Consider the following 26,119-nt stretch of genomic DNA (forward strand, 5'->3'; position numbering starts at 1 on the left):
TACCCCTGAGTAAGAAATCGTAAGAAATTTTTGACCCCCACCCACCCCAAAATACCTTACGTAATTTATGGACGGCCCCTAAGTTATGGTAACGCGACACTTGGGCGATCTGTCTAGGGGGATGCCTTCTGGGAGGTCTTTTTAAGGGAAACTGGCCCCTATTCAAAGGTGGAGAAAACCTGGAAAACTCCACGTTGCCAGCCCGTCCGAGTGAGGCGCGAACCCATCGACCGAACTCCCAGTGTACAGATATCTTAAATATATTTCGGATCAGAATTCTTGTTGATTCCTCTTCAGTAAAGGTAAAATCTGCGATAGAGTTTACACCAATGTTTGGGATTCCCCTGTGACGTCGGAGAGTCCCAAATATTGGTGTAAACTGTTTGCTTAATGTGCGCTTACCTTTAAGGAAAGCCCACACTAGAGCAGACCGGACGGAATCGCATCGGCGGCGCATAAGTAGTCGCATTGCAATGGAGAATCGAGCGGAATTTAGCGCAAAAAAAAAGTGTGAAAGTATTTAAACGAAATGCTTTTTTCTCAGTATGATTACTGTTGATGAAGAATTAGTGGTAGTGAGCTGCCTGTTATTAGAAGAGAATGTTTTAAATTATATAATTCTTCATAGTTTTTCTCTAGAAAAAACCTAATCTATCATGCAAGAGAAATGTGCACAAATGATAGTGTTCTCTCTATAAAGAAAAAGAAAAAAAAAAATAAATAGGAAAAGAAAAGCGATTTCTGTCAACAAGTGAAGTGCCAGAAGGTTTCGACGGCTTGTGAGTTAGCGGTTTAAAGCGGTTTAAGGTTGCGGGAGGAAGTGTTACCTTCTCGAGAATGAAAGAAGAATTTTCTCTTTTGCGTTCTCTCTGTCCGCCCACCCGCTTAGTGTGCGCACATCCATATTGGCCAGACGGACGAATTTTTTCTCCGTCCTCTGGCCAAGTGGTCAACTATTTTTAAGATAAGTGCACACATGGCATTCCTGTTTCGTTTATAGAAAACTTTAACAGTAACGAACAATCTTGTAGTGAGCATCATGACTTCATCTGTCGAAAAATTATCAAGAACGTTTTATACCCGAAATTAATTATAAAACGATCGTAATATGCACGTACTATACGTTTTAAGGGAATAGCAACGGGAAATTTTCGTCATAGCAGCTGAATTTTGAAGTAAAAATTTTCTCGAAAATCGAAACCGCATACTCAGGACAGTATTACACCAAATTTGACTGAGATTTGCGTAATAGTTCTTTCCACAGAGAGCTCTGAACACCAACGCTTTAATTATAATCACCTTATATATTATCTCCCTAATAAAAAACATCATCTAAACTTTCGACGCAAAATTTTGAATACATGTTAAAAAGTTAACATAAAAATCAGAAAATGGCTATTTGTAACAAAACGGTTTGATAAGTTTGTAATATCGCAGTTCTTCCTTGTAAACATTTTAATTGAAAATAAATGGCAACACTGAAACCTATTCCTTCAACAGCGTCATCTGCATTCAAATGAAATAACTATTTTTGTAAATATTTCACACGATGGAGAGGAGAGATTCGCATGATTTGTTAGAACAAATTAATAAGGAAGAAAAGAAAAAGAAATCAGAAAAAATATTAAGTAGAGCATGCTATGGAATGTTTAAAATTTTAATAAAAATAAATTTACATGTATATTTATAAAACTTGTTTTTTGATCAGGTGGAATATTCTTAGGATCTATTACAGGAGCATCTATTTTGTTTGGATTTGGTTTAACATTAGCAATAGCAAAAAAGAAAGAGCCAACATTATTTCTAAAGGTATGTACAAAAAAGGTGAAATATATAGAATAGTAATGGATTTGAAAAGAAAGTGATGGTTTTTAAAAAACCTAATAATTAATAATCATATAAATACAGTCGATTCCAGTTATTAGCCTGGTCAGTTAGTAAGACATGCCGTGTATTAAGACAAAACATTCAAGAACGGAATCAAATCCTATAAGCCCCGCTGTTTTGTAGCCCCGAAAAGCTGTGTTCCCGATGTCGCGCTATTGAGCGAAATCAACTGTATTCCAAAGGAACTTTTTTATTTGATCCCAACAGCGGGAAACCAATTGTTGCGGAAGTAGACGAATCTAAATATTTCCGCCAAAAATATAATGGGACAATAGAGACAGGGACGTTGGGTGTTTGGTGGTATAGAGGCAGTAACTGGGAAATGTTTTCTTGTTAAAGTACCTGATAAGAAGGAGCAGACACTGTGTAATTTAACTGAACTGTGGATCTTATATTATGAGTGATGGTTGGAAAGCCCATAATAATAATAATGAGCAATGGGCTCAATTCAAGTTCTGAATGAGATAGTTGGGACCTTATCAGAGCTGTAGAACATACCCATAGGAGCAAACAAGTCAAAGGAACCTTTTAGAGTTATGGCCCCCAAAATTGGGTTGCATGAGATTGTGAGTTGCATCGCTCTGCTAAGACTATCACATTTAACTATTTGGCCCAGGCAACGATGCTGGCTTTGAGTAGCCCACTTGACTGTTTTTGGAGTATTTGATGTTATATAGTTTTAAGGAGTTTGGGGGCTTGCCTCATCCAGGTCCACGGTGCAAGCAATAGCATGCAACGAAGCACACAACAGGAAAAGTATGGTGTACAGGGGCAAAGCCACTACTAATTTGAGATGGAGATATATACTCTCCACCTCAAATTTGTAGTGGCTTGCCCCTGCTCAAAGTTGCAACCTGGCATTGTGACGATATTGGAATAAATAATTGCTTGTCTAAATTTATAATACTATAAATTTAGATTAGATAAATTTAAATACTTGGATATTTTTTCTTAAATATTCTAGTTCCAAAAGTAAGCCCATGGATGTAATCTTAGATAATAGATATATTTTTGGTAACATCATTTTCATAGACATAACTTTTGATTTAGTTTTGGAGATGATGTCCCTGAAGTGAAGGCTAGAGAATGCAGACTCTATCCAGGTGACAGATTAGTTCACTCTTATGATAAAAAAGATAATATTCTCTTCTTGAGAATCTCATTGTCCACAGCAAAAGAACACAGAAGACAGTCAAATTGGGAAATTGTTTTGACACACTTCCACTGTTTTTAATGTCAAATAAAAATCAATTGTAAGAAGTTTTGAGACCTGTGAAATAGCTAAAACTAATTACAAGTGCTTTAGGAAAGTTCAGATTAATATTGGTTATAATTAATGAATCTGAAGAATATAATGAAGAATAAGATTGAAAATAATGAAGTTGAAGACAAACAGAATGAAAGTAATATTAAGATAAGGTATTGGAATGCAGCAATGAAGAAACTGATGAATATATGACTTGTTGATAAATGATGTAATTTTTTTTAATAAATAAGTTTTCAAAAGTAAAACATGAAAGGTTATTTTGTTAACAGTATTTTATTCTTAACTTGTTTAGTTTCCATAATTAAGGCGAGAGCTTATTTACAAAAATGCAATGGAATTAATGACAGAGTAATAAGATGCATGGCACTAGAGGTTGCTATATGATGTATTATATTGAATCTAAGATGTACTCTATTCTCAGAGATATTAAAACCTGAAAAAAGTACATCTTACATTTGAGTAAATACATTTTACTTTTTGATGTTTAATTTTTTGCATACTAATTTCTAAATCTTACATATTTCATTTATATAATGTGTAATAAATTTAAAAAGCATATTTTAAAAATCTTGTAATTTCATTTATACATTTAAAATATATTTTAAAAATATTATTATTGTTATTATTTAAAGGGGATAACAAGAAGCCCAGATATTCCTGAAAGTGGAGGTTCTTTGGCTTTGAGAGCATTAGGTTGGGGGACATTATATGCTACAACAGGTTTCAGTTTATTTTGTTATGCAGTATGGAAAGCATTAGGTGTGCAGAATGTAAGTATTAAACTTAATATTTTATTTTCAGACTTTGTATAAATGTTAATTTTCTTGAAAAAGATAGGAAAAAAAAACCAACAATATTTTAATTTGAATAAAACATAGATAGCTTTATAAATTTTACTCAGGTCATTTCCATGAACACTTTAATGATCATAATTTTATTACTATAAAATTAAAGAAACAAATATAATTATTATAATTATCATAAGTCCTCACCTAATTGTTTTTGAGCAATTACATGAGGCACCTCTGTTTTGAATGTAATTTTTACTGAAAAATATTCCACATAATCATCTGTAGGCAATTATGTGAAAGTTTCATCTGCTTTAATCACACCATTACAGAAAAGCAAAACAGATACTTGATCACACTAGTAAGTATTCTGTTCAATATTAGGTGAGATTAGAATAACCAACAATTTCTAATTCATAAACAAACATCATGAAACCCTAAAAATTTGTAAAGCCAAGCAATCATCAGATTACATCAGGCTACTTTTCCATAGTTATATTTAATTAATTACTAAATAATTTGTCATTAGAGAGAGGTGTTAGGAGCCATCTCATATTAAATTTAATAATTATAATTAAATTAATATTTAATAAATAATTTAGAATATTCTGGAAGAAATGAATTGGCCTGGAGTGGGACTCAAACCCACAACTCCCACTTACTGTGCGGATGCATTGCCAGTTACGCTACCCAAGCCTCCAGTCAAATCTCCTCTTCCAGACATATTTAATTAAATATGATATAACCATCCTTGGTTACTTAAGGTGTTGACTGGGGATACCTTCAGCACCCTCATCCTATAAAGTTAATTATAATTATTAAATTTAATAAGAGATGGCACTTATCCCCTCTCTCTAGTGACAAATTATTTAGTAATTAATTAAATATAATTGCGGAAAAATAGCCCAATGTAATCCAGTGGTTGTTTGGCTTTAATTTCTACATACAGAATGACAAAAATTCTGGAAGAATTTTTGTCTGTATGTAGTTATTTTTTTAATTTTACTGTAATATTCTCTCCAAAACTGATCATATAAAAATGGACAATGGACAAAAGCAAGCTGCCATAACTTTGAACAGAAAATGTTTCCTATTGGCTGTTGCTTGGTGACTTCTATCCATAAGCATCCATACTGTCACAAAATAAGAATGACATCTACCCAATCTCTTTTGCAACTTTGATGTCTGTAAATGGGTTGTTGCTAGACGGCAGTCTATATGAATCCATTTTGCTGGACAAAATTGTAAATTGATGGTTTCCACTATACAAAATTCCACAATTTTGTATAGTGGAAACCATCCATAACGCAAGGGACACGGAGGGTCTTCTTTCGGCTTGGAAATATGTCGTTAAAAACTTATAGAAGGTGCTTGAACTTTAGTATATTTCAATTGAGTTATTTCTAGTTAGGATAGGTAATATTAATACTTGGGTATGGGTAATGAGTTCTTATTTTACACTTGTTGTATATTTTATAATGTATCAGTTATTTTATTAATGTTATTGGTTATTAATGTTTTGAATTTGAAATTGGTGTTCCATTTAAGAAATATTCTTTTTAACCTGACGATGATCTAACGAATAGATCGAAAACATTTGTTACATTAAAAAAATCTCTCAGCGAACATTAAGGTGTTGGTTTATGTTTTTAATTCTGCTGGGTACGGTTGTGATTTATATGGAAACCATCCTTTGGGGTACTACAATACTAAAAGAGAAACATTTTATTTAAGCAAGAGAATATAAAAAAGGCAATAGCAGGATAAACATAAATATTTGAGTATATGATATTTAAATTTGTCTGTAAATCTGAACTTTGAGTTCTTCAATGCTAAATTATATATAGTATATATAATGCAATTTTTTTGTCTTTAAAAAAACAAAAATCTATGATTTTGTTCAATATCTGCTGTAATTTTTAAAATATTTTTAAGAAAAAATTTAAATATGATGTTTTGTTACTATTGATGATAATGAATTAAATTCTGTTGCAGCATTATTTCAATGTCATTCAATAAACTAACTAAAAGTCATTTTACCTTATAGTTACAAGAATTTAGACAAAAAATGGGATCAATGTTGCCAAGGATTACAAATCCAGAATCACAAGGAAGAACTGAATTTGAAAATTTAAGGGATCTTATAAATTATATAATTGAAGAAGATAAAGAAAAAAAGACATAAAATGCATTAAATATTATTTGTTAAAAAAATAAATATGTAAAATTAAATGAGTGAGTATAAAAATTCAGTTGTTATCTTTAAATTCATAAGTTTTCTATTTATTAATATAACATGCTACATAGCACAAAGTTATTCATTAAACAATTCCAAGTTAACTAAACATATTAAACAGAAAAATTTTTACATACAAATAAACATTTGGAAATACATTATATTGATATAATTTAAAAACTTCTTAATGCTATAAAGTATATAGACATATCCTGTATGCACCTATATCTGGCTGCTTCTTTTTCAATGAGTTTAATATTTGTTTATTTATTGTCTTGAATCAAACTTAAGCCTAAATTACCAGATTACTTCATAGGCTATATTGAAACTAATTTTTAATTAATTAAGTATCTGAATTTGTCCTAAAGAGGAGGGGTTAAGTTTGTATTCTTGTAAAGAGATAAAATTAATACAGTCAAACCTCAGTTTTTGAACATAATTTGTTCCTAAATGTTGTTCTAAAACCAAAGTAAATTTTCCCATAAGAAACAATATAAAATAGATTAATCCATTTCTGACCTCCAAAATAAAGCCTTATTTTTACTTTTTTAGCTGTATTTCATGCTAAAAATGCTTACAAATGCTATGTAATATTGTATATAATATAATACTGTATTATATGTAATAAATTTTCGTTATTTGATTTGACTTAAGCACCTTTAAAGACAAATTCTTGGATGCCATTTATATTATGTGAATGACAATTAATGCAGTTTTTATTAATTTGATTTAAATTCAAATGCAGCATATTGAAAAACAGTAGTAGTATCTTCCCCTATGCCTTAAAATTCAATGTAATGCCTACATTGAATTTTAAGGCATTTATTTATATTTCCATTTAATAAGGTACATGTCAAATAATTTCCATCATCTTTGCTTTTAAAATATAGAAATTATAGCAATTTCTCAATGCCTAGTTACTTCCACCCACCCTGTATATCCTAAAATCTTCTGTAGGAGATCATTTACATTTAATGTAACCATTTAACAAGATTTCCTGTGTTATCACAGATATACCTGTGTTGAACACTATATGATATTTTTTTTTTTTTATGTAAGTAATGTTTATTGTAATAGGATTGAACCTGTTACATGGGGTGTTTCAATTATTAACCAATCACAATCATATAACAACATATTAGTTCCATATAATATATCTTAACTATTTAGTTTAACATTGACACACATATTCATTAATGAAAGGTTAAACCTTTAAATAACATGCTATATAACTTAATTACAAAAATTTTAACAAATTGGATAACTTATAATTAGTTACAATTCTGCTGTATGAGAAGAAATTTGTACTTGCTATTTACATTGATAATTATATACAACACACAGAAGTAATATCCATTTCGGGACTCTAATGCTTCTTTACAAGAACAAAACATATAAATTGGGAAAGATCCCTACATCCATGAAAATATCATATCAACTTTGTTTAAATTTAACTCTCATATTCTTTTTATACTTTTAAAATGATGCAAATATAGTACCGCCTTTAAATTGTCCTAGTTCCTATAAGATTTCTAATTCCCTCGTGTGATAATATGCCAATAATATTGTTCCGAACTCTGCTAGAAATCACTGTCAAATGAACTTTCCTCTCATCTCCATAACTTGGTATAGGTGAAACATAGATAACTACAATATTTACTTTTTCGGAATTCCCTCTTAGTATTAGTTGTGTTGGAAAAGGATATAACTCGTCTATCTTTATTCCTTGGCCAGTAGCAATAGGTCACCAGACAGATGCCCAATCACTAATACCCGGCGCCTTGCCAATGTATGTTTTGTTGTAAAAATCCTTAGTTTCTACGCATTTCAGATAACCATGTCACTATTAAACCAATGGTGGAGTGAAATTTCATATTACCTTAGGCAACACTATGAAACTTTCCTTACAGACTTGGAAGTTCCAGAACCTATTAGACATTTATTATTATCATTACAATTTGTATTTATAGAAGGAAAATTTGCTGTTAAATTTTCATTAACTATTTGAATATCTGTATTTCCAATTTTCTCTTATTCAGTACAAATTTTTCTGGGTTTATTGTTGTAACATTATAAATATTCAAATCACTATTTGGATCCCTCAATGGAGGAACTTAATCAATTTTTTCCTAAAAATTACTTAATTGTATCACTTTATCTAAATTAATGTCGTATGTGAATATTTTATTTTCTATGATATAACAGTCATCTCTGATAATTAATTTGTTACCTTTTAATCTTTCTTGTTTAATTATCGTTTGTAATTTTTTCCTTCTTAATCTGGATCTTTTGCATAAATTGACTATAAAAATTGTTTTATTTTTTCTCCTTTCTTCGCTATTAACTTTAGCTTTTAATTTCCAAAATTCTTTTAATATCAAGTTTCTATTATACAAGGAATCTAATACAATCTTCACAATAGAGTTAGATCCATTAAAATTTATCCTGGTTAAGCTTTCTATAGAGCTATTTTTAATTCTCAAATCCTCTTTAATAAACTGATTGATTTCATTAGCATAATTGGTCGAAGTAAATGGAAAATTTATGATTATGATATTTCTATTAGTTCTCTCATTTTTTAATTTATCTAGTTCAAATTCAAACATACCTTTAAAATGGCTATTGTTCTTAGATAATGCCTCTATTTCTTCCCTTTTCTGTGACACACTACCAGTTCTTCTTGAAAATGCTTTTTTTCTTCCTTCATTAAATTAAGTTCTATCTTGATTCCTTGAATTTCCCTATTAAGCTGTGAAAAGTTATTTTGTAGTAGTTCATATATTGATTTTAGTGTGTATTGTGAATCATCCTGTACCAGGGGATCCTTATCTCTTAATGCTTGGAAATATTCAGGTATTTTCGTAGATCTTGTGGTATCAAGACTACCTCCACTGTATTCCTCTTCAATTTGAAGGTATTCTTCATTCAATAGATGATCCAGTTGATTTTCTTTAACTGTTTCTTTAAAATTTTGCTTACGTGGCCTACCACGCCCCCTCTTTTGCATGTCCATTTCACTCAAATGTTGGGGAGAATGGGAAAGAGGACCTGGATTAGGTTCTATTCCAGCAATTAATAATAGGCATATGATTAATTCCAAAATCAATCTATTAACGAATATCTACATCCTTAACTCGACCAAAATATGGTTATAATTTCCTGGTACGTTATAATACAACTGTTAAGCTCTGCAAAAAGTTCACCAACACCTTCAACAACCAACTCACACCCCCACATTATATGATAGTATCTAACCATAATAAAATTTAATCTAGTTATAGTATCTTTGGTGAAATTCCCTGGGTAATGCTATATACTTTGGTTAGTGTGTTAATAAATGTATTCATTAAATATGAATTATTTTGAATAGATATTTGATATTTTCTGTAGATGGCCTCATTTAAGATATTTTTGATTGATATTGATGCAAAATTTTAATTAAAATATTTTTGATGTTTTCTCTGGTGATATCACAATTTATATAATTTTTGAATGTCTATGATTATGTTCAATAATAATAAAATAAATTAATAATTTTCAAAATATAAGCCTATTAACTGAAATTTTCTAAATTACTTTTTAACTTTTTATATTAAAATAAATATCCATCTTGTTAACATTTGTCATTTTACAATTCCATTAATTTCAATAAAATCAGTTTTTTATTTTTTATTTGATTACATGGAATATGGAAATTCTTTATTTGAAGATTATGATAAATTTATGGATTGCAAAGCTTGCTTAATTGAATAAAAAATTATAAAAAGAAAATTTTAAAAAAATGTAATGACTAAATTGTGATGAATATAATAATCTTTTAATAATAAATCATCTTACCATCTTAAATAAAAATATAACACATGAAAATTCTAATAAAAAATGAAATAGAAAGGATAAACACCAGAAAGAGTTAAAATAAGAAGTGAAACAACTACAGTGCCTGTGACCAGCGTGCTTCTTCTCCAAAGAAATCAGAGGACTTCACAAATGTTTTCGAACCTAGTCTGGTTCTTCTTCAGGCATAATGGAATTCTGTATTCTAAATTTAAATTTCCCATCAAAGTTGACCGTTGTTTTAGAAAAATTCATTCTGGAACATTGTCACATGTAACCGATGTCATCATATTCGTCGTCATTTACGAAGTCCTCTGATTTCCTTGGAGAAGAAGCACACCAGTCACAGGCACTGTAGTTGTTTTACTTCTTATTCTAATAAAAAATTTAACTTATAAGTTTTCTATAAATTAAATTCAAATGCAAAAATATTTAAAATAGTTTTTTGATTCTTTTTAGTGTTTTTAAAAATTTTTTACATATTACAATATTTAGTAAGACTTATTAATTTTATTTCTTAAGAAAATACTTTTTTCAAAATATATTCATTATTCATAATTGATATTAAACTCAATCATTATTCATCATTTTCATTGAACAGAAATATTTTACAGTATTTTTTATTATTTCAGATATGGTATGGTAAATATGCTTTTTACATCTTAATAATGAAATTAGAAAAGTTTTTGATTACGATAAAAGAAGTTTATAAATTACTTTAATTTTTTATGCATACTATCTTTAAGTACTTTGTTTCATCTTAAAATATTGAATCACTGATTTAAAAAAACCTTTAGAAACCTTACTATTAAAGTAATTAATAGACATAACAGTCAATTAAAAATATATAATTGATTAAAATAACCTAATTTAAAACATACGACTTGAATATTTTTTTCCAACTTTTTGTGGTATAAATTAAATTGTAATATTTTTATTTATTTTAGGACTTAAAAATGTATGACAATAGTAATATTTACCAAAACTAGTTTTGATAAAGGTTATATATAATCACATTATTATCTTTATTAAAATCATTTATTTTGTAACAGGATCACCATAAATCTTATATATAAAATTCTCGTGTCACAATATTAGTTACCTTACTCCTCCGAAACGGCTTTACCGATTTTTACCAAATTTTATATGCATATTCAGTAGGTCTGAGAATTGGCTACTATCTATTTTTCATACCCCTAAGTGATAAGGGTTGTTGACCCTTAACCTTTTTTTTTTAATTTTTGGACAAAATTTTTTGTTTTTATTTTTCTATAATGTGGCATTAAAAAATACATACAACCCTAAATTTTTACCCTTTTATCACCAACCCCTATTTTTTAATAGCCATTTTAGTAATTTAATCATTTTTCATCCCGCTCGATAACTGATCAATTATCAGTCTTTTTTGTATTCAGTTTCCGATTAGATTGGCATTTGCAATGACTATCAACAAATCCCAAGGCCAAACGATGTCTATTTGTGGCTTAGATTTGAGCACGCCATGTTTTTCACACGGACAATTATACGTGGCATGCTCTTGAGTGGGTAAACCATCCAGTTTGTTTGTGTTAGCTAAAGATGGGCTAACAAAAAATATTGTTCACGCTATAGCATTAAGAAATTGATATTGTTTGTTAGTGTTACTGTCGTAATTAATTAATGATATATAATTTTAAGGAATAAATTATAATAACTTAAAAATAATAATGTTTGGCATTTGTTATTTTTATATTCCCTCATCGTTCACTGCGCTCCATGCCTATTTCACGCATATACCACATCCTTACACACTTACAATAAGTTAGTTATTTTTTGTCTACACTAGAAATTACCTAGAAATAATTTATATGGCAAAACAGCATTTGCCGGGTCAGCTAGTAATGATATAATTATTTTATTTGCCTTGTTTTGACTATGGAAAGCTAACTCTACCTTGGGAATTGAAACTATATGGGAAAAAAATGATTATATTTATGAAAATATTCCATTTTTCTCTATGTGTTACTATGTTCTATTACTGATTTATATTTACAAAAATAATTTTGAAAATTTATTATCATAGAAACTGTTATTCATAATAATTTGAATTCTTATTTTGTATGAAAAAGAACGAATTTACATTATAGAATTTGAAGGTAGATTGAGAAAGATAGTGCATTCACTACTTTTTAATAATCTATTGTAATATTTATTACCAAAATATTTTTTAAGTCCAAAGATTATTTGTTTACAAATCTACATTAATTTAAAATAACAACAACAATAGTAAGTTTGATATATGAATATTTTTAATAATAAATATATTTATGATAAATTGAACTGTAACATTAAAAATATTTCTAAAACAGCATTATGTTGCTTTGCCTTGGTAATGGTAATAAGGAACCCTGTAAATAATCAATCACAAAATTATGAAATTATATATAACATTTAAAAGAAAGAACTTTACATTTTAATATTAATACATTTTGGAAATATTTTAAAACTGATACAGTAAATTTCTAATTGCAAAAATATAGTTTAATAATTATTAAAAATTTAATTAGATCTACAGACTATATTGAACATTCTCTATTAGTTAAAAGTGTTATGAAATGTTTGCTATCAGCAATGTTATAAAACATAAAACAGTTAAAAAATTAATTACTAAATTCTTAAATTAAATTGTTAATAGAATATTTTAGTACTTATTATATTTGAAAAGCTAAATACAGTGGTGCCTCACTGGCATCATTCTTGTTACCTTCATTTTCCCAAACATATTGTCCAACTTATTTAATGAGTTAGTTCCAGGACCAATAGCACTATTTTTCCTACCTTCATCTGTTCTCAACAAATTATTTTATTGCATCAATCTTTGAAAAATCATAGTCTTAATCAACATTTTCCTACATTAATAGTATTTTGTTTTTTAATTTAGAATGATGATTTAGTAGCTCAGCAAAATGAATGCATGACAGTCTTGAGTGAATTAAAAAAATTGATGCTACCAGCATGTGCCTTGCTTTTTTAATGTTGCATGTTGAAAATTGAGCTTTCATCAGTTGCCTTTCACTACAGTATATTGTCAGAAGTATATTTAATCTATAAACAATATCAGAATGAGAAAATTGTTTTAATTTCTATCATTTTGGTTTTCTGCAAGATTGTATGTATATTTGTATAGAGCTGTGCAAGAGCCTCCTGGTGTCTGGAAATGTGGAGGTGAAAAGAGCAAAGTTTGCCATATTTTTTACCTCTTCCTGAGATGCATGAAGCACTGATGAAAGTAACATCTTCCTCTTATGCGCAGAGCATGAGTAACAGTGATCATGAAAACATTCTAGGCCTTGAAAAATGATACTTCAGATTGAGGCATGGTGTTTTCACAAATGAAATGTCAATCAAAGATTCTTCAGCAAGAATCAGGATTTTAAACATATTGCAATGTTATGTCACATATTTCAAAAAATAATAATTAAATTGTTCTTATCCATAATTTTTAATAGTTTCTGGAAATATTTTCCTATTTATCATTTATTTTCTTCATCTAAAAGTATATACGTAACAGAGCAAAAAAGTCTAAATTTTTCTAGTTTATTCTAATTTAATTATATTTATCCAATGTATAAAGATAAAAACAATTTATCTATACATTTAAACAAGTTTGAACAAATGCAATGCAATTTTTCAACAACCATCTAGGAAGAGGTTAATATCTGTTTTTTTTGTTCAATAAACTTCATCCCCTGCATTCTACTAGACTCCCATCCATCTGATAAGTGAGACTGGGGATTTGTATTGGTGGACTTGATGTTGGATTAACTGTTTGTTCATGCATTTTGATGATTTGAAGCTGGATGCAACAGTATTGGCAGATCATCAGTGAATAAACAAATGTAACAAAAGTTGTAAATTTCTAAAAGTTTCTAGCACCATATCAGAAACTTTTTAGAAATTTTTACCATGCAGAATTTATGAGGGCAACTAAGCTCATTTGTATTCTCTTTCTGTTAAGCAAAACATTACTCAAGAAAGATTACATGAGCACAAATTTTCTTTGTTATGATCAATGCCCTTTTATAAAACAAAATGACCTTGTCTTGTAAATACTCCAACAAATTCAGGAATTTAACATTTTCGGCAGTAATCTTAAGACAATTATTATAATGTAATTTTTCCACTAATTTTCACTTCATACATGGCATTAGGTTCTAAACTGCAATTCCCCATTAAAGGTGTAAAAAATTGAACATTGACTATACAGTATATTAGAATTTCATTGTAATGGATCACTCAGGCCAGCAAAAATCATTCATTATTATCAGAATCCATTATATCATGATCAATGGATATTCCACGCCCGGAAAATTTCAAAAAATTTGTTTTTTAATTCCCTACATATAAGAAATACCTACACTTGAAATTATTTAGTCTCTTGAGATCGCTATCCTTCATTCTATAGAAACACTTATGTTACAAGATTGTATATTATGCTGTACTGTACATGTGTAAGACAGAGCTGATGGAAACTGTATATACTATAAGTACAAAAAGAGCAAATTATGTATGCTAAGTAGCATTTTACTTAACTGCACAATTTGTTAAAATACTTATCCATCTTGGTTTGCCACTAATGAATACAGTAACTGTTTGATATTAGCAATGTTATGCATAGACCATTCATTTATGCTGATACTTGTTAAAGGTTTTCACAACTTGGAAATACTCAATGGCCTTGCTAAATTTCAGCACTATACTTGTATCAGAATCAGAACATTCACTAGGTGGCTTCTCTACAATTGTATCAGGCTGCTGACTCTCTTCATACAATTCTTCAATTATACAATATGTATCCTGGATGTAACAAGTGCATCATCAAACTCTATGAATTTCCAGAAACACCCAAATATTAACTAATCAATAGATGGTGCTAGAAAAAATTCATTATTCCAAGTTACAGATTCACTAAAAGGATGTAAAATTACATTGATTTGGTGGGATCTGGGAAAAAAATCCATTATTCTGCAATCTGTTAAAATGAGTTTATACTATATATCAAAGAAAACTTTGGATAAAAAGCAGTCAAAATTGAAAATGTACCAGAAACTTTTGTCACATCCTATACATGGGACCAGAAGAGTGTTGGATTATTGGAAATAAAGTGAATTTAGTTGTTTAATCATTAGGAAGAAAAACATATTAGTACATTGTATTAATTAAAAACATATAAATTAAATGTTACTGTATTTTAGTTTTCAAATTAATCAAGATGATGGCCTGTTGAGCAGATTGAAAACATTCATTGCAATTAATAATTCTCAGTCAGATAAAGTGTACTTGTGAAAGTTAAAAAGCATTCTAGCCGGGTATTAATTAAGTATTAAAATGGCAACACTGGCCATACTTTATAGGAAGTATTCAAATTAATCATAAATCCTTTTAAAATAATTTTCAATTGTCTTTTCCCATTTTGTTATCTGAGCATGCTGCTGTTACCAGTAATGTGTTGGCAGGTTGGTAGATTCCCACTAAATTTAATAGGTAAATTTAGTGGAAGGTGCAGTATTTTTAATGGGATGTTTTGTGGAAATGATTTTTATATCAATATTTATACAGTATTGTGTTATAAGGTATTGTACCTTTTCATGAGCAGCCTAAGATGATGAACTGAACAATCTTTAGCATCATGCCCAAGCTCAGGCTCAGTATCATGCCACATTTAGTGGAAAGGGATTTAAATTTAATAGGAAATTTTAGTTGAACTATAGGGGGTCCTCATTTAACAAGTATTCATTATCTGAGTCCCTGTAGTTACATGGTCAAAAAATTGTGGACTACCACTTAAAAATTCCCTGCATTTATGAGGTTTCCCTGGCAGATGGTAACTTCTCTTTCATCACATGATATATGTATGTATTGATACATATCACCATACATAAGATGCATTATTGCACATGTGTTTGTCATTTCAGTTCTGGCTGGTTTTTCTGTTTCGTTTTCTGATTTTCTGATTAAAATTATGTCAACAAAGAGTAGCAAACTGATGATGCAGTTTCTAAAAGGAAATGTGCTTCGTGTTAAAATAGATATAATTAATCGAGAGGTGCAAAATTCAATGATATTGAAAAATTACTCAATTCTCATGGTTTGCCATTAACAAATGAAGAGTTAGCAGAGTCAGATAGACATACAATTGAAGAATTCAAAAACAATGACAAGGATTTGGATAAAAATTCCAATGAAAATGGAGTGTCCATACTTGAACTTGATAGTTTACATGACACATTTGTGAAGTATGACAAATTCACAAATTATTTTCTTAAAAATGATCCAGTTTTTGAACGGATAGAAAAATTTGAGCATGGGACGAGAGACTTATCTTGTCATAAAACTATATTAAATGAAAAAAAAACTGCAGGAAACAACATACTTTAAATTTGTTTTCATATGTCAAAACTCAGCAGTCAGTGAAAATGATGAAACACAACCAGGTTCTTCTAAAATTCAGTTATAAATATTTATAAATAATTTCTGGTATTCAATTATATTAATGATTTTAATGGTATTGATATTAATGATTTTAATGGTATTGATATTAATGATTACATTTGGTAAATTGATATTAATGATTACCTTTTTCATATGATTTTTTATGAATTTATGATTCCAACTTTACATAGATTCTTAAAGTGGTAACTTTTAAGTGAATAGGAAGTTAGCCACATTAAACAAGGCTAACTTCCTAGTTAGCCATGTTAAACGAGGATCCTTTGTAGTATGAAGCTTATCTATGACTTTACAATAGTGATGGATCTGAGCAGTACTTGATCCCAGAGTTGACTAGTGTCAGAATTACTGGACATGTTGAACTAGTGAATGGCTGGATTACCAAGATTGTATTGTATTGAGAATTTTTATAAAACTATACAAATTTAGCAAATACTTAAGCAATGAAAGTGTTATAAAATTGGTCATCATTATAAGAAATAAAATTCATATCTTACTGATAACTTTTGAAAAGCACATTTTATTTGACTCATTTAATTTCAATCAAATATTCTACTGCCAGTTTTATTACATGCATATATGTTTATATACAATTTTTGAAACAGGCTAAGTATAAATTTATATATTTTATTATACTTTAAGAATTATTCTAAGTATCTTGAAAAATTTTTTAAACAATACATATATTAGTACATTTATTCTCTGTTTAAATATCACACAATAAACATTACATTAACATATATATTAATTTTATTTGCATTATAAACAGACAATTACCTTATAATTAGTATTTAATGGAAAATATATTCCCTACATATCATTTTAGAATATGAAACACAAGCTAATGGAATTTTAATAAATGAAAAAAAAAAAATATATATATATATTATAAGATGAATCACATTATCACATTTCTAATAACATATAAAACAAATAATTTCAAATGCAGTATGCAGCACAATAGCATGTTAAAGTTTTCTTGTCCTAAATTAGAATTACTGAATTTTAAGATGAAAATGAGATTGCTTAATATATGTATAATACTGTATATTTACATAGATAGATCCAAACAAAAGGTTACAAGCAGCAGCATTTGAAAAGTAATTAATGTGGAGGGAATTTTTTCCCAGAGTGGAGACAGATGGTACTAGTTGTCTTACAGCGGTTGTGTGGGTAGGTAGTGTAAGTTCACTGACACATCAGAGCAGTGGCGTAGCGTGGAAGTCAGCCGCCCAGGGCGGAGGAAAATTTCACCGCCCCTTATTTAGGTATTATTTATTGTGAAATTTTGCCGCTCCCTTAAAGTGCCGCCCGGGGCGGGCCGCCCCTGCCACCCCCACTACACTACGCCACTGTGTCAGAGTGATTGAAATGGCAAGGCATTTAGAAAAGTGGTCTCACTTGGTGCAAGCTGTGATTCATTTCTTATGGGCATCGGACGCAAATGCCTTGGCATGTTGAGTGATGGTGTCATCCTCTTGCATGACACTGCCAGGTGCCATACTGCTTGCAAAACTCAACAATTGCTGCAAAAGTTCAAGTGGGAAGTCTAGAGCCACCTCCTCAAACAGCCCAGATTTGGGACCCAGTGACTATTTACTTTTTCCGAAAATGAAGAAACACTTATCTGGAACAAGGTTCTCTTCAGTGATGTGAAAACAGCTGCCGAGAACTGGCTCAATGGCCAGGGACATGATTTCTACCAAGCCGGGTTATACAAGTTGGTCCTGCATTCAGATAAATGCCTAAATAGATTTGGTGATTATGTGGAAAAGTAATTGGCAAGTATGCCTCTTAATTCCCTTTTGTATTTTCTATTATTAATAAATAATTTTTTATTATCCTTGTAATTTTTTTTTTGGATCCACCCTCATATCTTGAATTTTATAACTGAAAAATTTTAAATAATTTTACCTTATATATAAATATATATGTTACTGTGAATGACTGATATCTAGCGAATGTCTAGGCATTCTCACAGTCATTTCGTGTATGTACGAAATATTTGCCAGTGTAAGTGAGAAATAATGATATTTGCTAAATATCATTATTTCTCACTTACACTGGCAAATGTCAACATTCAGCATGCACTGATGGTGAATGTTGAATAAAAATATTTTTATTACGTTAAGACAAAAACGCAACTTTTTAGTATGTCAAAATAGGAGAAAGCTTAAGTAACAGCACATGTAAATAATTGAATTATTGTCGAACCTAAAACGAACAGTACATTCTAAATCATTAAAGAAAATAATACCAATAATAAACTTACACATAAATTACGTGATTAACGTTATACAGTACAATCTTATTTATTGCAACAACTTAAACTGTTATGGCACTTTGAATTGCACAAGAGTCCCTTGCTTTTACAACTGCATTTATTCGTGAAACACTTCTTTCTGCAATGACAGCCTGTATTATAGCCTTGCCCTCCACTTTTCGAATTAGCTGCAGCTGCTTCTCTCCGCAATATTTCTTGAAAAGAAATCTCATCTATGGAAAGTAACTTTTCTTTATAAATTATGAACTGATTATGATCCCCACCCCACGGGATCAAAAGAAAAATACGCCATCCAGTGACAAAGTGGGCGGTTTCCACCAAACCATTGCCAGAAAAGAGGTACGACCTTGTCCTTCCTCCGACTACCCACAAAAGATTTGGCAACAGACTGTCGCCTCTCTGTCAACATCGGCTTCTCGGGTGTTGTTTCAACCTCCACTAAAGCTTATCTGTGCTTGTCAACATACACCGGCGATTGTTCTAATGCAGAGGTTCCCAATCTTTTTCGGTTTGCGGCTCCCTAAATAATCGGATTTTTTCGCGGCGCCCTTAATACATCAATTTTTTTCTAAATTTTTGACTTTCTTGAAAAATTGGAAAACTTTCCTTTTCAAAAGCGATTATCCATTTAACAGCGAAAAATTAAAAACAGATACTTACAATTTTCCTTGGGATAATATAAAATATCTAATTTCAACTGTTTCGGTAATATCTATATTGAGACTGGACAACCACCATGTGGTTAGGTTAGTTGAAAAATAAATTAAACACTAATTTCAAATTCACAAACAATTTATTGAACGTTCATTGTTGATTAACATTATTAAAATTATTAATGGGATGGATGGGCTTGATGTTCACTACACAACTTCTCAAATCTCGGAATAAAATTGGATATGGCGACCCTCATTTCTTGTTCAACGTTAATTTTCGAGCGATATTTACTTTTTATTACTGCGACTGCCGAAAACCCAGCTTCGCACAAATAGGATGTTGCAAACGGAATTAATATTCGTAGAGCTTTACCACTAAGCAGTGGATATTCCTCTTTTACTGATATCCAAAAATCAGAAAGTTCCATGCTACCAAATTTTAACTTTAAAGTATTATCGCAAGACAAGTCAATAAGAGATTCTTCTTCTAAAGAAGTAAATTCAGATGGAGTCTTGGCTCTAAATGGGTCTTGAATCCATGTAAATTTATCAATATCTGCTTCAAAGTATTTTTCGAACTTTTTTATAAGCTCTGATAGGTGATCAACAAAAATGGATTTTATATTGCAAGACAAATTAATTTCATTGGAGGTTACAAACTGGTGCAACAAGGGAAAACAATCACTGATACACTCTTTATTAATTTTTATTTTCCATAGCTGTAATTTTTTTCTGAAAGCTGAAATCTTTTCTGTTTGCTTTAAAATGTGCATATTGCGTCCTTGTAAGGAGAGATTCAACGAATTCAACTCTTTCCCACTCTCAAAAGATTTTGCACTAACAGACTGTACGCCTCTCTGTCATATATGGCATCCATCATCGCGGTGTTTGTGTTCACCTCCTCACATAATAGCGTTATCTGTGGCTGTGTCAGACACATCACACCGGCGACATAGTGTCATAAGCATGTTATAGTGTGTTAATAAGTGATAGTAATGACCAACATACACTCCTGAGAAGCCGTGTATAATAATATAACCAAATATTCGGTCTTTCACAGACGTATTTTGTATGTGTCGACATTCTCTAATTTTGGTCTTTCACAGTAACATATACACAACACACACACACTAAATGATTTTTTGCTTTTTATATAGATTTGTTTTTCAAGTCATCTTTAATTGATAAAAATCAAGTCTTCAATAGGTTGCAAATTTTCCTAATTCTAATATATGATAAATAAAATACATGTGAAATAGTTTTATTTTAAAGACATTTCTATAAAATTCAATTTTACCAGATTTAATTTTAATTTTGGTTTCTCAACTTAAGACACTGGTAAAATTTTAAAACACTATGTTTTCACATTGTATCTACTGTGCATGCCTTTTAAAAATCTATCATCATCAAAAATGCTACAAAGAATTAAAAACTTCAGTTTATATATATAAATATTTATATATTGATACAATTTTACAAATACTTCTTACTGTAGACAATATGTAATAATTATATGCATTTTTACAGATAGCAATATAAATTTTATTAAATTTCTGTAGTTAAGTGTTTTTTCTTTTCTTCATTTTTATAAAATTATTTACAATATAATAATTTAGATCCATCCATATATTAATAGTTAATTTCTGAATGAAAAAATATATTATAAAATATTTTTTAAAAAAGTATAAATTGTTAAAAGACCGTGTTTGTTTTAAATTTTCAATATGTTTTTTATTTATTAAAATTATTAAAACTTAAAAAGTTATCTTTTTCATTTTAAAACAGTACAGTTTCAATAGTTTGGAACAAACAAGGCAGATCATTTTGAATAGCAAAATAGCTTTTGAGGATATATTTCATTTAAGTCTGCAGTACATTACAAATAAACTTGTATCTTTATTGGGCTGCAATTTGAAAAAATTATAGACTTATAAATTCCCACTGTAGTCCATCCATTTGTATGCCTTTCCTTAACTTTGAGAATGGAGTTACATAGACGAAAGACAAGACCAGATATGGAAACCTTAGGGGCAAGACATCCCATTAACTATATACATTAATAACTCAGTTTTCGTTGACTTCAATTATCGTCAATTTTTTCTAAACGAAAAATTTGTCTCGGTTTTTGTTGGTTGCCTCGGATTTCATCAGCTTGCCCATGTGATCTCGCTGCTAATTTTGCAAAAACAAAGCGTGACCCACCCGTTTTCCTGCTCAGTGACATTGTTTCTCATGTGAGCATTACCCCGTATGTCTAGCCAAACAATTCCATTGCTTTCCTTTCCTTTTAGTTCCATCATGGGACCAAAGAAAGTTTCCAGAGCCAGCAGCCCTTTGAATGCCATGTTAAATGTTCATTTATTCTTTACATTAGTCTTTTATATTCATTTTATATTAATTTTTTATTACTTTTATTATTAAACACTATATTTTTTCTCTATAAAATGTGTTTTGGTACGTATTTGGAATGTCTAGAACGTATTAATTGAATTTACATAGATTCACATGGAAATAATTGCCCCGTTTTTGTTGGTTTCGGATTTCGTTTTTGGACGGATTATCGACGAAAACCAAGGTATCACTGTACAAACTTCCAATGCAAACCAGGAGTCATGTTATTTCAATTCAAAAATTTTCCCAAAAGATGTTAGATAGATGACCAGCATGACTCTATTGTTAAAAGAAAAGTATGGTGTAAAGGGGAAAGCCACTACTAATTTGAGGCAGAGAGCATATATTTTAAATTAAATAAATTAAAAATATGATTAAAAAATTGTAGCCTGGGCATTGTGATGATGTCACAATAAATAATTGCTCATTCAGTATTAACTTTTTTTTAAAGTAAATTCTTTTTAGAATTAATCACTATGTACAAGATTTTTTGCTAGGCACATTAAAAGAAATTGTAATTTTCTAATTACCTAAATTGATATATTAACTTATATCTGAACTGACTTATTCCATCCAAAAAAAAAAAAAAATTTGAAGGCAGTTATTTCTTTATATAATACAACTTTGAACAAATTGAATTATACAAAGAAATAACTGCCTTCAAATTAATTGCATTCAAATTATCAAAACTGTACTATATACACAAAATAAATGTAAACATAACCAATTTACGAAATTTTTCAGATAAAATTTTGTCTAAAACTATTGCATTTTATGTCTAAAACTATTGCATTATCTAAATGAGTTGATATTTGTGATTTTCTACATATTAGAAAATAATGAAGATTTTAATTAGATTTAATCAAATGATATAACAGATTATGATTAATACTAGTAATTACAAGTTAATTAGTAGGCCTATGTAAAAACATTCCTAACTCATGCTATGTGGGAATGCAATTAAATACTTTATGAATTATATGACTATATAACTTATAAAATCTAAATTACAAAATTGTTTAAAACTTTTTGCTATTTTTTTCCACTTAAATAATTTTTTATGCTTGCTAACCAAACATATCCTTTGCATTCTTCTTTATAAACATCAGGAATAAGACAATCTTGGCCCAGAGATTGAACTTCAACCATTTTTACTGAAGTTCTTCCAAATAATTTTTCTTCATACTTAACTAACTGATTAAAAAAATTGGTATTTGGCCTTACTACTGGTCGGTGTGACTTTAAGAAATGAAATGCTTCCTTCAATGACATCTTCTGATATTTCATTAAATATACTAAATAGAATAAAATTGTTTATTAATTTAAGATATATAAAAATATAAATTTTAATTTCATCATAAACAAATTTAATAACTTGAAGAACCATTTCCCATTGAAAAGTTTATTTACCAATGCATAATGTAGCTGAACGACTTGCACCAGCTATACAATGAACAAGAATTTTTCCTCCCTTTTTATATTCTTCAAAAATGTTATCTGCAACTATATCAAAATACGGATACAAATTTGCAGAAAGAGAATCGTCAATCTGTTTATAAAAAAAAAAGGTTATAAATATTTTCATTTTCTGTAAGAATATCTACTTTTATAAATTATATAAAAATGTAAAATTTAGAAATCAAAACTGATTAATATAATAAAAAGTTTTCATGATTAATATAAACTGAATTTAATAATTTATTTTAATGGTTTAAAAATTGTTAAGTTTGATATTCAATTTAACAAAATTGTAACACGTGTTGATGTACAGTCCACAGCTCTGTCACACGTGTCAGGTGTGTTGTGTAACTATAGACTTGGTAATGCAGGGAGAGATCTTCCTGCCTAGAGAGGGAAAAATTGGGCTTTTCCCCTTTGGTGTGGCCGGGCAGTGCTGACCAGAGTAGGTAGCAGTGCTGACCAGTGTGTGTGGCTGTGTGGCTGGCAAAGAACCAGTGTTGTGCCTTTATTAATTAATTGTCAGGTGCCAGTGTGTTACTCACTAGTGTTGATAATAAATTACAAATAGTTTTGTTGTTGTGTTATAAATAATTTGTGTACTGTGTTTAGAACGTGTAAACAGCAACATGTTAAAACATTTTACAAAAATATTTACATATAATTAATATTAGCATAACTTTTAATGTGTTATATTATCATAAAGCTATTCTTGTTAGTTTTCAAACTATAATTTTTTCAATCTAATTATGAATATAATTTACCTAAACTTTAAACTTTTTCTCAAATATTATCATGAATTACAATACTATTATAATAAGTTAAATTTTTCCAATCATTTGTAGACAAATTTTATAAATCATTATAAAATTATGGAAATTATCTGATAGTTCCTATTAAATATGTCTTTAAGTATATTTTATTAAAAAAAAAGTATATATAATCAACAATAGATTTATCAATAAACAGATTAAGCAGTAATTAATACTTCAAATTTCAATTATTCAGAGATTCAAATCATTTTGGAATTTATAACTACTCACTTCTTATATATGATATTAATTATAATTACTTACTAGTGATTAGAAATTTTATTCTTATTCATAAATACTAAATTAACTATTTACATCTCATAATTAAAAATACAATTTTATCTACACATTAAATATTGTTCTTCTTAATTAAGACACCTGAATTTCTAAATCCAGTACTGTGTTCTATTTTTGAACACTGGAAATTAACTCGATGATGATAGCTGAAAATTGTCAAAAATATTTGTTTATTGGTAAATATTAAATGTCTTTTTACTGGAATTTGGTTTAATAATGAAGTAATGTAATGCAAAGAGAATATTGGATTTTTCAATTAAACAACACCCGAATGACCTAATATCAATAAGAGTTATGTAAGTCTTATTAAATATTATAGTAATTCAATTTTCATATACTTCCATATATACTCATTGACAAAAAGACATGATCTTCTGAGTGGTTCAATTGAGGCAGCCAGGCTCTGGACATATACTGTACTGTACATATGCTCTGACCATGGCCCCCACACCGTAGTGACCGACTAGACCCTAGTCAGGGGGCCCTGTATGAAGATGGCCAGCTTGTGTATTTTTTGCTTTGCTTGGATTTTCTTGTGGAATATTCCTCTATTGTCTCTAATAAATCTAATCTATTTTCGTAAATGTGTGCTTCCTTTGTGAATGAAAATAATATTTTTTGTCATTTAGCTGCCTTATCATATCCCAAAGCGGCTGCGGGGGCCGAACAGTTAGGTTCCTCGACTCACACCACTAAGTTCGGGTTCAAGTGGGAAGGGGGACTTGCCAATGATGCCAGTCTGGGGGCCCTGCTGTATGATGTGGGGGGCATGGCCCCGACATCCACTACCTCCCTTCACTGTTCAATCATGTTAGAATGGCCCAGATGATGAGCATTGGAACAGTTATCCTGCTTCCGTCAGTTCAATGATTCAGTCTTTCTCAAACCTCATCATGGCACACAATCAGATCACAACCGTAATCATTTATGTATCCATATGCCAAATTTTACAGCAATCAGACAATTCTATCTGGGTGTTTAACTGTTTTGTCGACATCAATGACGCCAATAGGATGAATATATGAGTTTTCGTCATAATACGCATAAAGTATCCAAAATTTAACTACTCTAGTGAAAGGAAATAAAACTCAAAGTGATATCTGACAAAATACTTACCGGTATTTTATAAAACTGAATATCTTTGATATGTAAAATCGGAATTTCTCTTGTCACATTTACAACATAGGTAATTCTATTTTTCTGTAGATTAGTTACGGTCACAGCTCTTGCCGACGAGATAAATAAATGATCGTTTACTTGAGAAAAGTCATAAAAAAGAGATGTCATTCTCGCAATAAATATCTGAAACAGATTTTTATTGTAATCATTTAAAAATATGTATATGTATAAAATTCCATAAAAATTCAGAATAGAAAAATAGTTAATGTGTGAAAAAGTACAGTAATCTTTCACCATTTAAATTAAACTTTAATGTAATTTGAATGTAATGTTTAAATTATTCTAAACATTAAAATCCAAATCAAGAAAGTGACATTTCAATGTCATTTTTTCAAAATTTAAACTTTCGAATTTAATAACTACGAAAAGTAATAATTATTTATTTTATTGAATCGCGAATAAGTAATGCCTTCGTTTCTACCGATATTTAGATAATTAAATTACTTCGCATTATATTACGAAAACGTATCAACCTTTTCTGCTTACGCAATGCCCTCTCAAATGTAAATAATAAAATCGTTAAACTACTAGAACCTAATTCGAT

The 26,119-nt window shown here is 29.5% G+C and overlaps 2 protein-coding genes across 3 annotated transcripts; one reads left to right on the top strand and one right to left on the bottom strand.

Annotated features, from left to right (window-relative positions):
• The first annotated feature begins 1,497 nt into the window (after nucleotides 1–1,497).
• On the top strand, nucleotides 1,498–13,201 carry LOC136978495 (transmembrane protein 242). Its single transcript, XM_067274212.1, has 5 exons — nucleotides 1,498–1,628; nucleotides 1,709–1,809; nucleotides 3,787–3,924; nucleotides 5,990–6,181; nucleotides 13,181–13,201. Exons 1-4 carry the CDS (start codon nucleotides 1,550–1,552, stop codon nucleotides 6,125–6,127), a joined length of 456 nt encoding a protein of 151 aa, XP_067130313.1. The 5' UTR covers nucleotides 1,498–1,549; the 3' UTR covers nucleotides 6,128–6,181; nucleotides 13,181–13,201.
• Nucleotides 12,279–26,119, bottom strand: LOC136978494 (dual specificity protein phosphatase 21-like). Of its 2 annotated transcripts, XM_067274211.1 has the most exons (5): nucleotides 26,062–26,119; nucleotides 25,513–25,698; nucleotides 23,240–23,378; nucleotides 22,902–23,124; nucleotides 12,279–12,399 (listed from the first exon to the last, which is right to left on the bottom strand). In XM_067274211.1, exons 2-5 carry the CDS (start codon nucleotides 25,681–25,683, stop codon nucleotides 12,363–12,365), a joined length of 570 nt encoding a protein of 189 aa, XP_067130312.1. In that variant the 5' UTR covers nucleotides 25,684–25,698; nucleotides 26,062–26,119; the 3' UTR covers nucleotides 12,279–12,362. The 2 variants fall into 2 exon arrangements, with proteins under 2 accessions (XP_067130312.1, XP_067130311.1); XM_067274210.1 differs by lacking the exon at nucleotides 12,279–12,399 and having other exon boundaries at nucleotides 21,978–23,124.

This window comes from Centruroides vittatus, unplaced genomic scaffold (assembly GCF_030686945.1).
Source record: "Centruroides vittatus isolate TY-2023 unplaced genomic scaffold, ASM3068694v2 contig_543, whole genome shotgun sequence".
NCBI classification, from domain to species: domain Eukaryota; kingdom Metazoa; phylum Arthropoda; class Arachnida; order Scorpiones; family Buthidae; genus Centruroides; species Centruroides vittatus.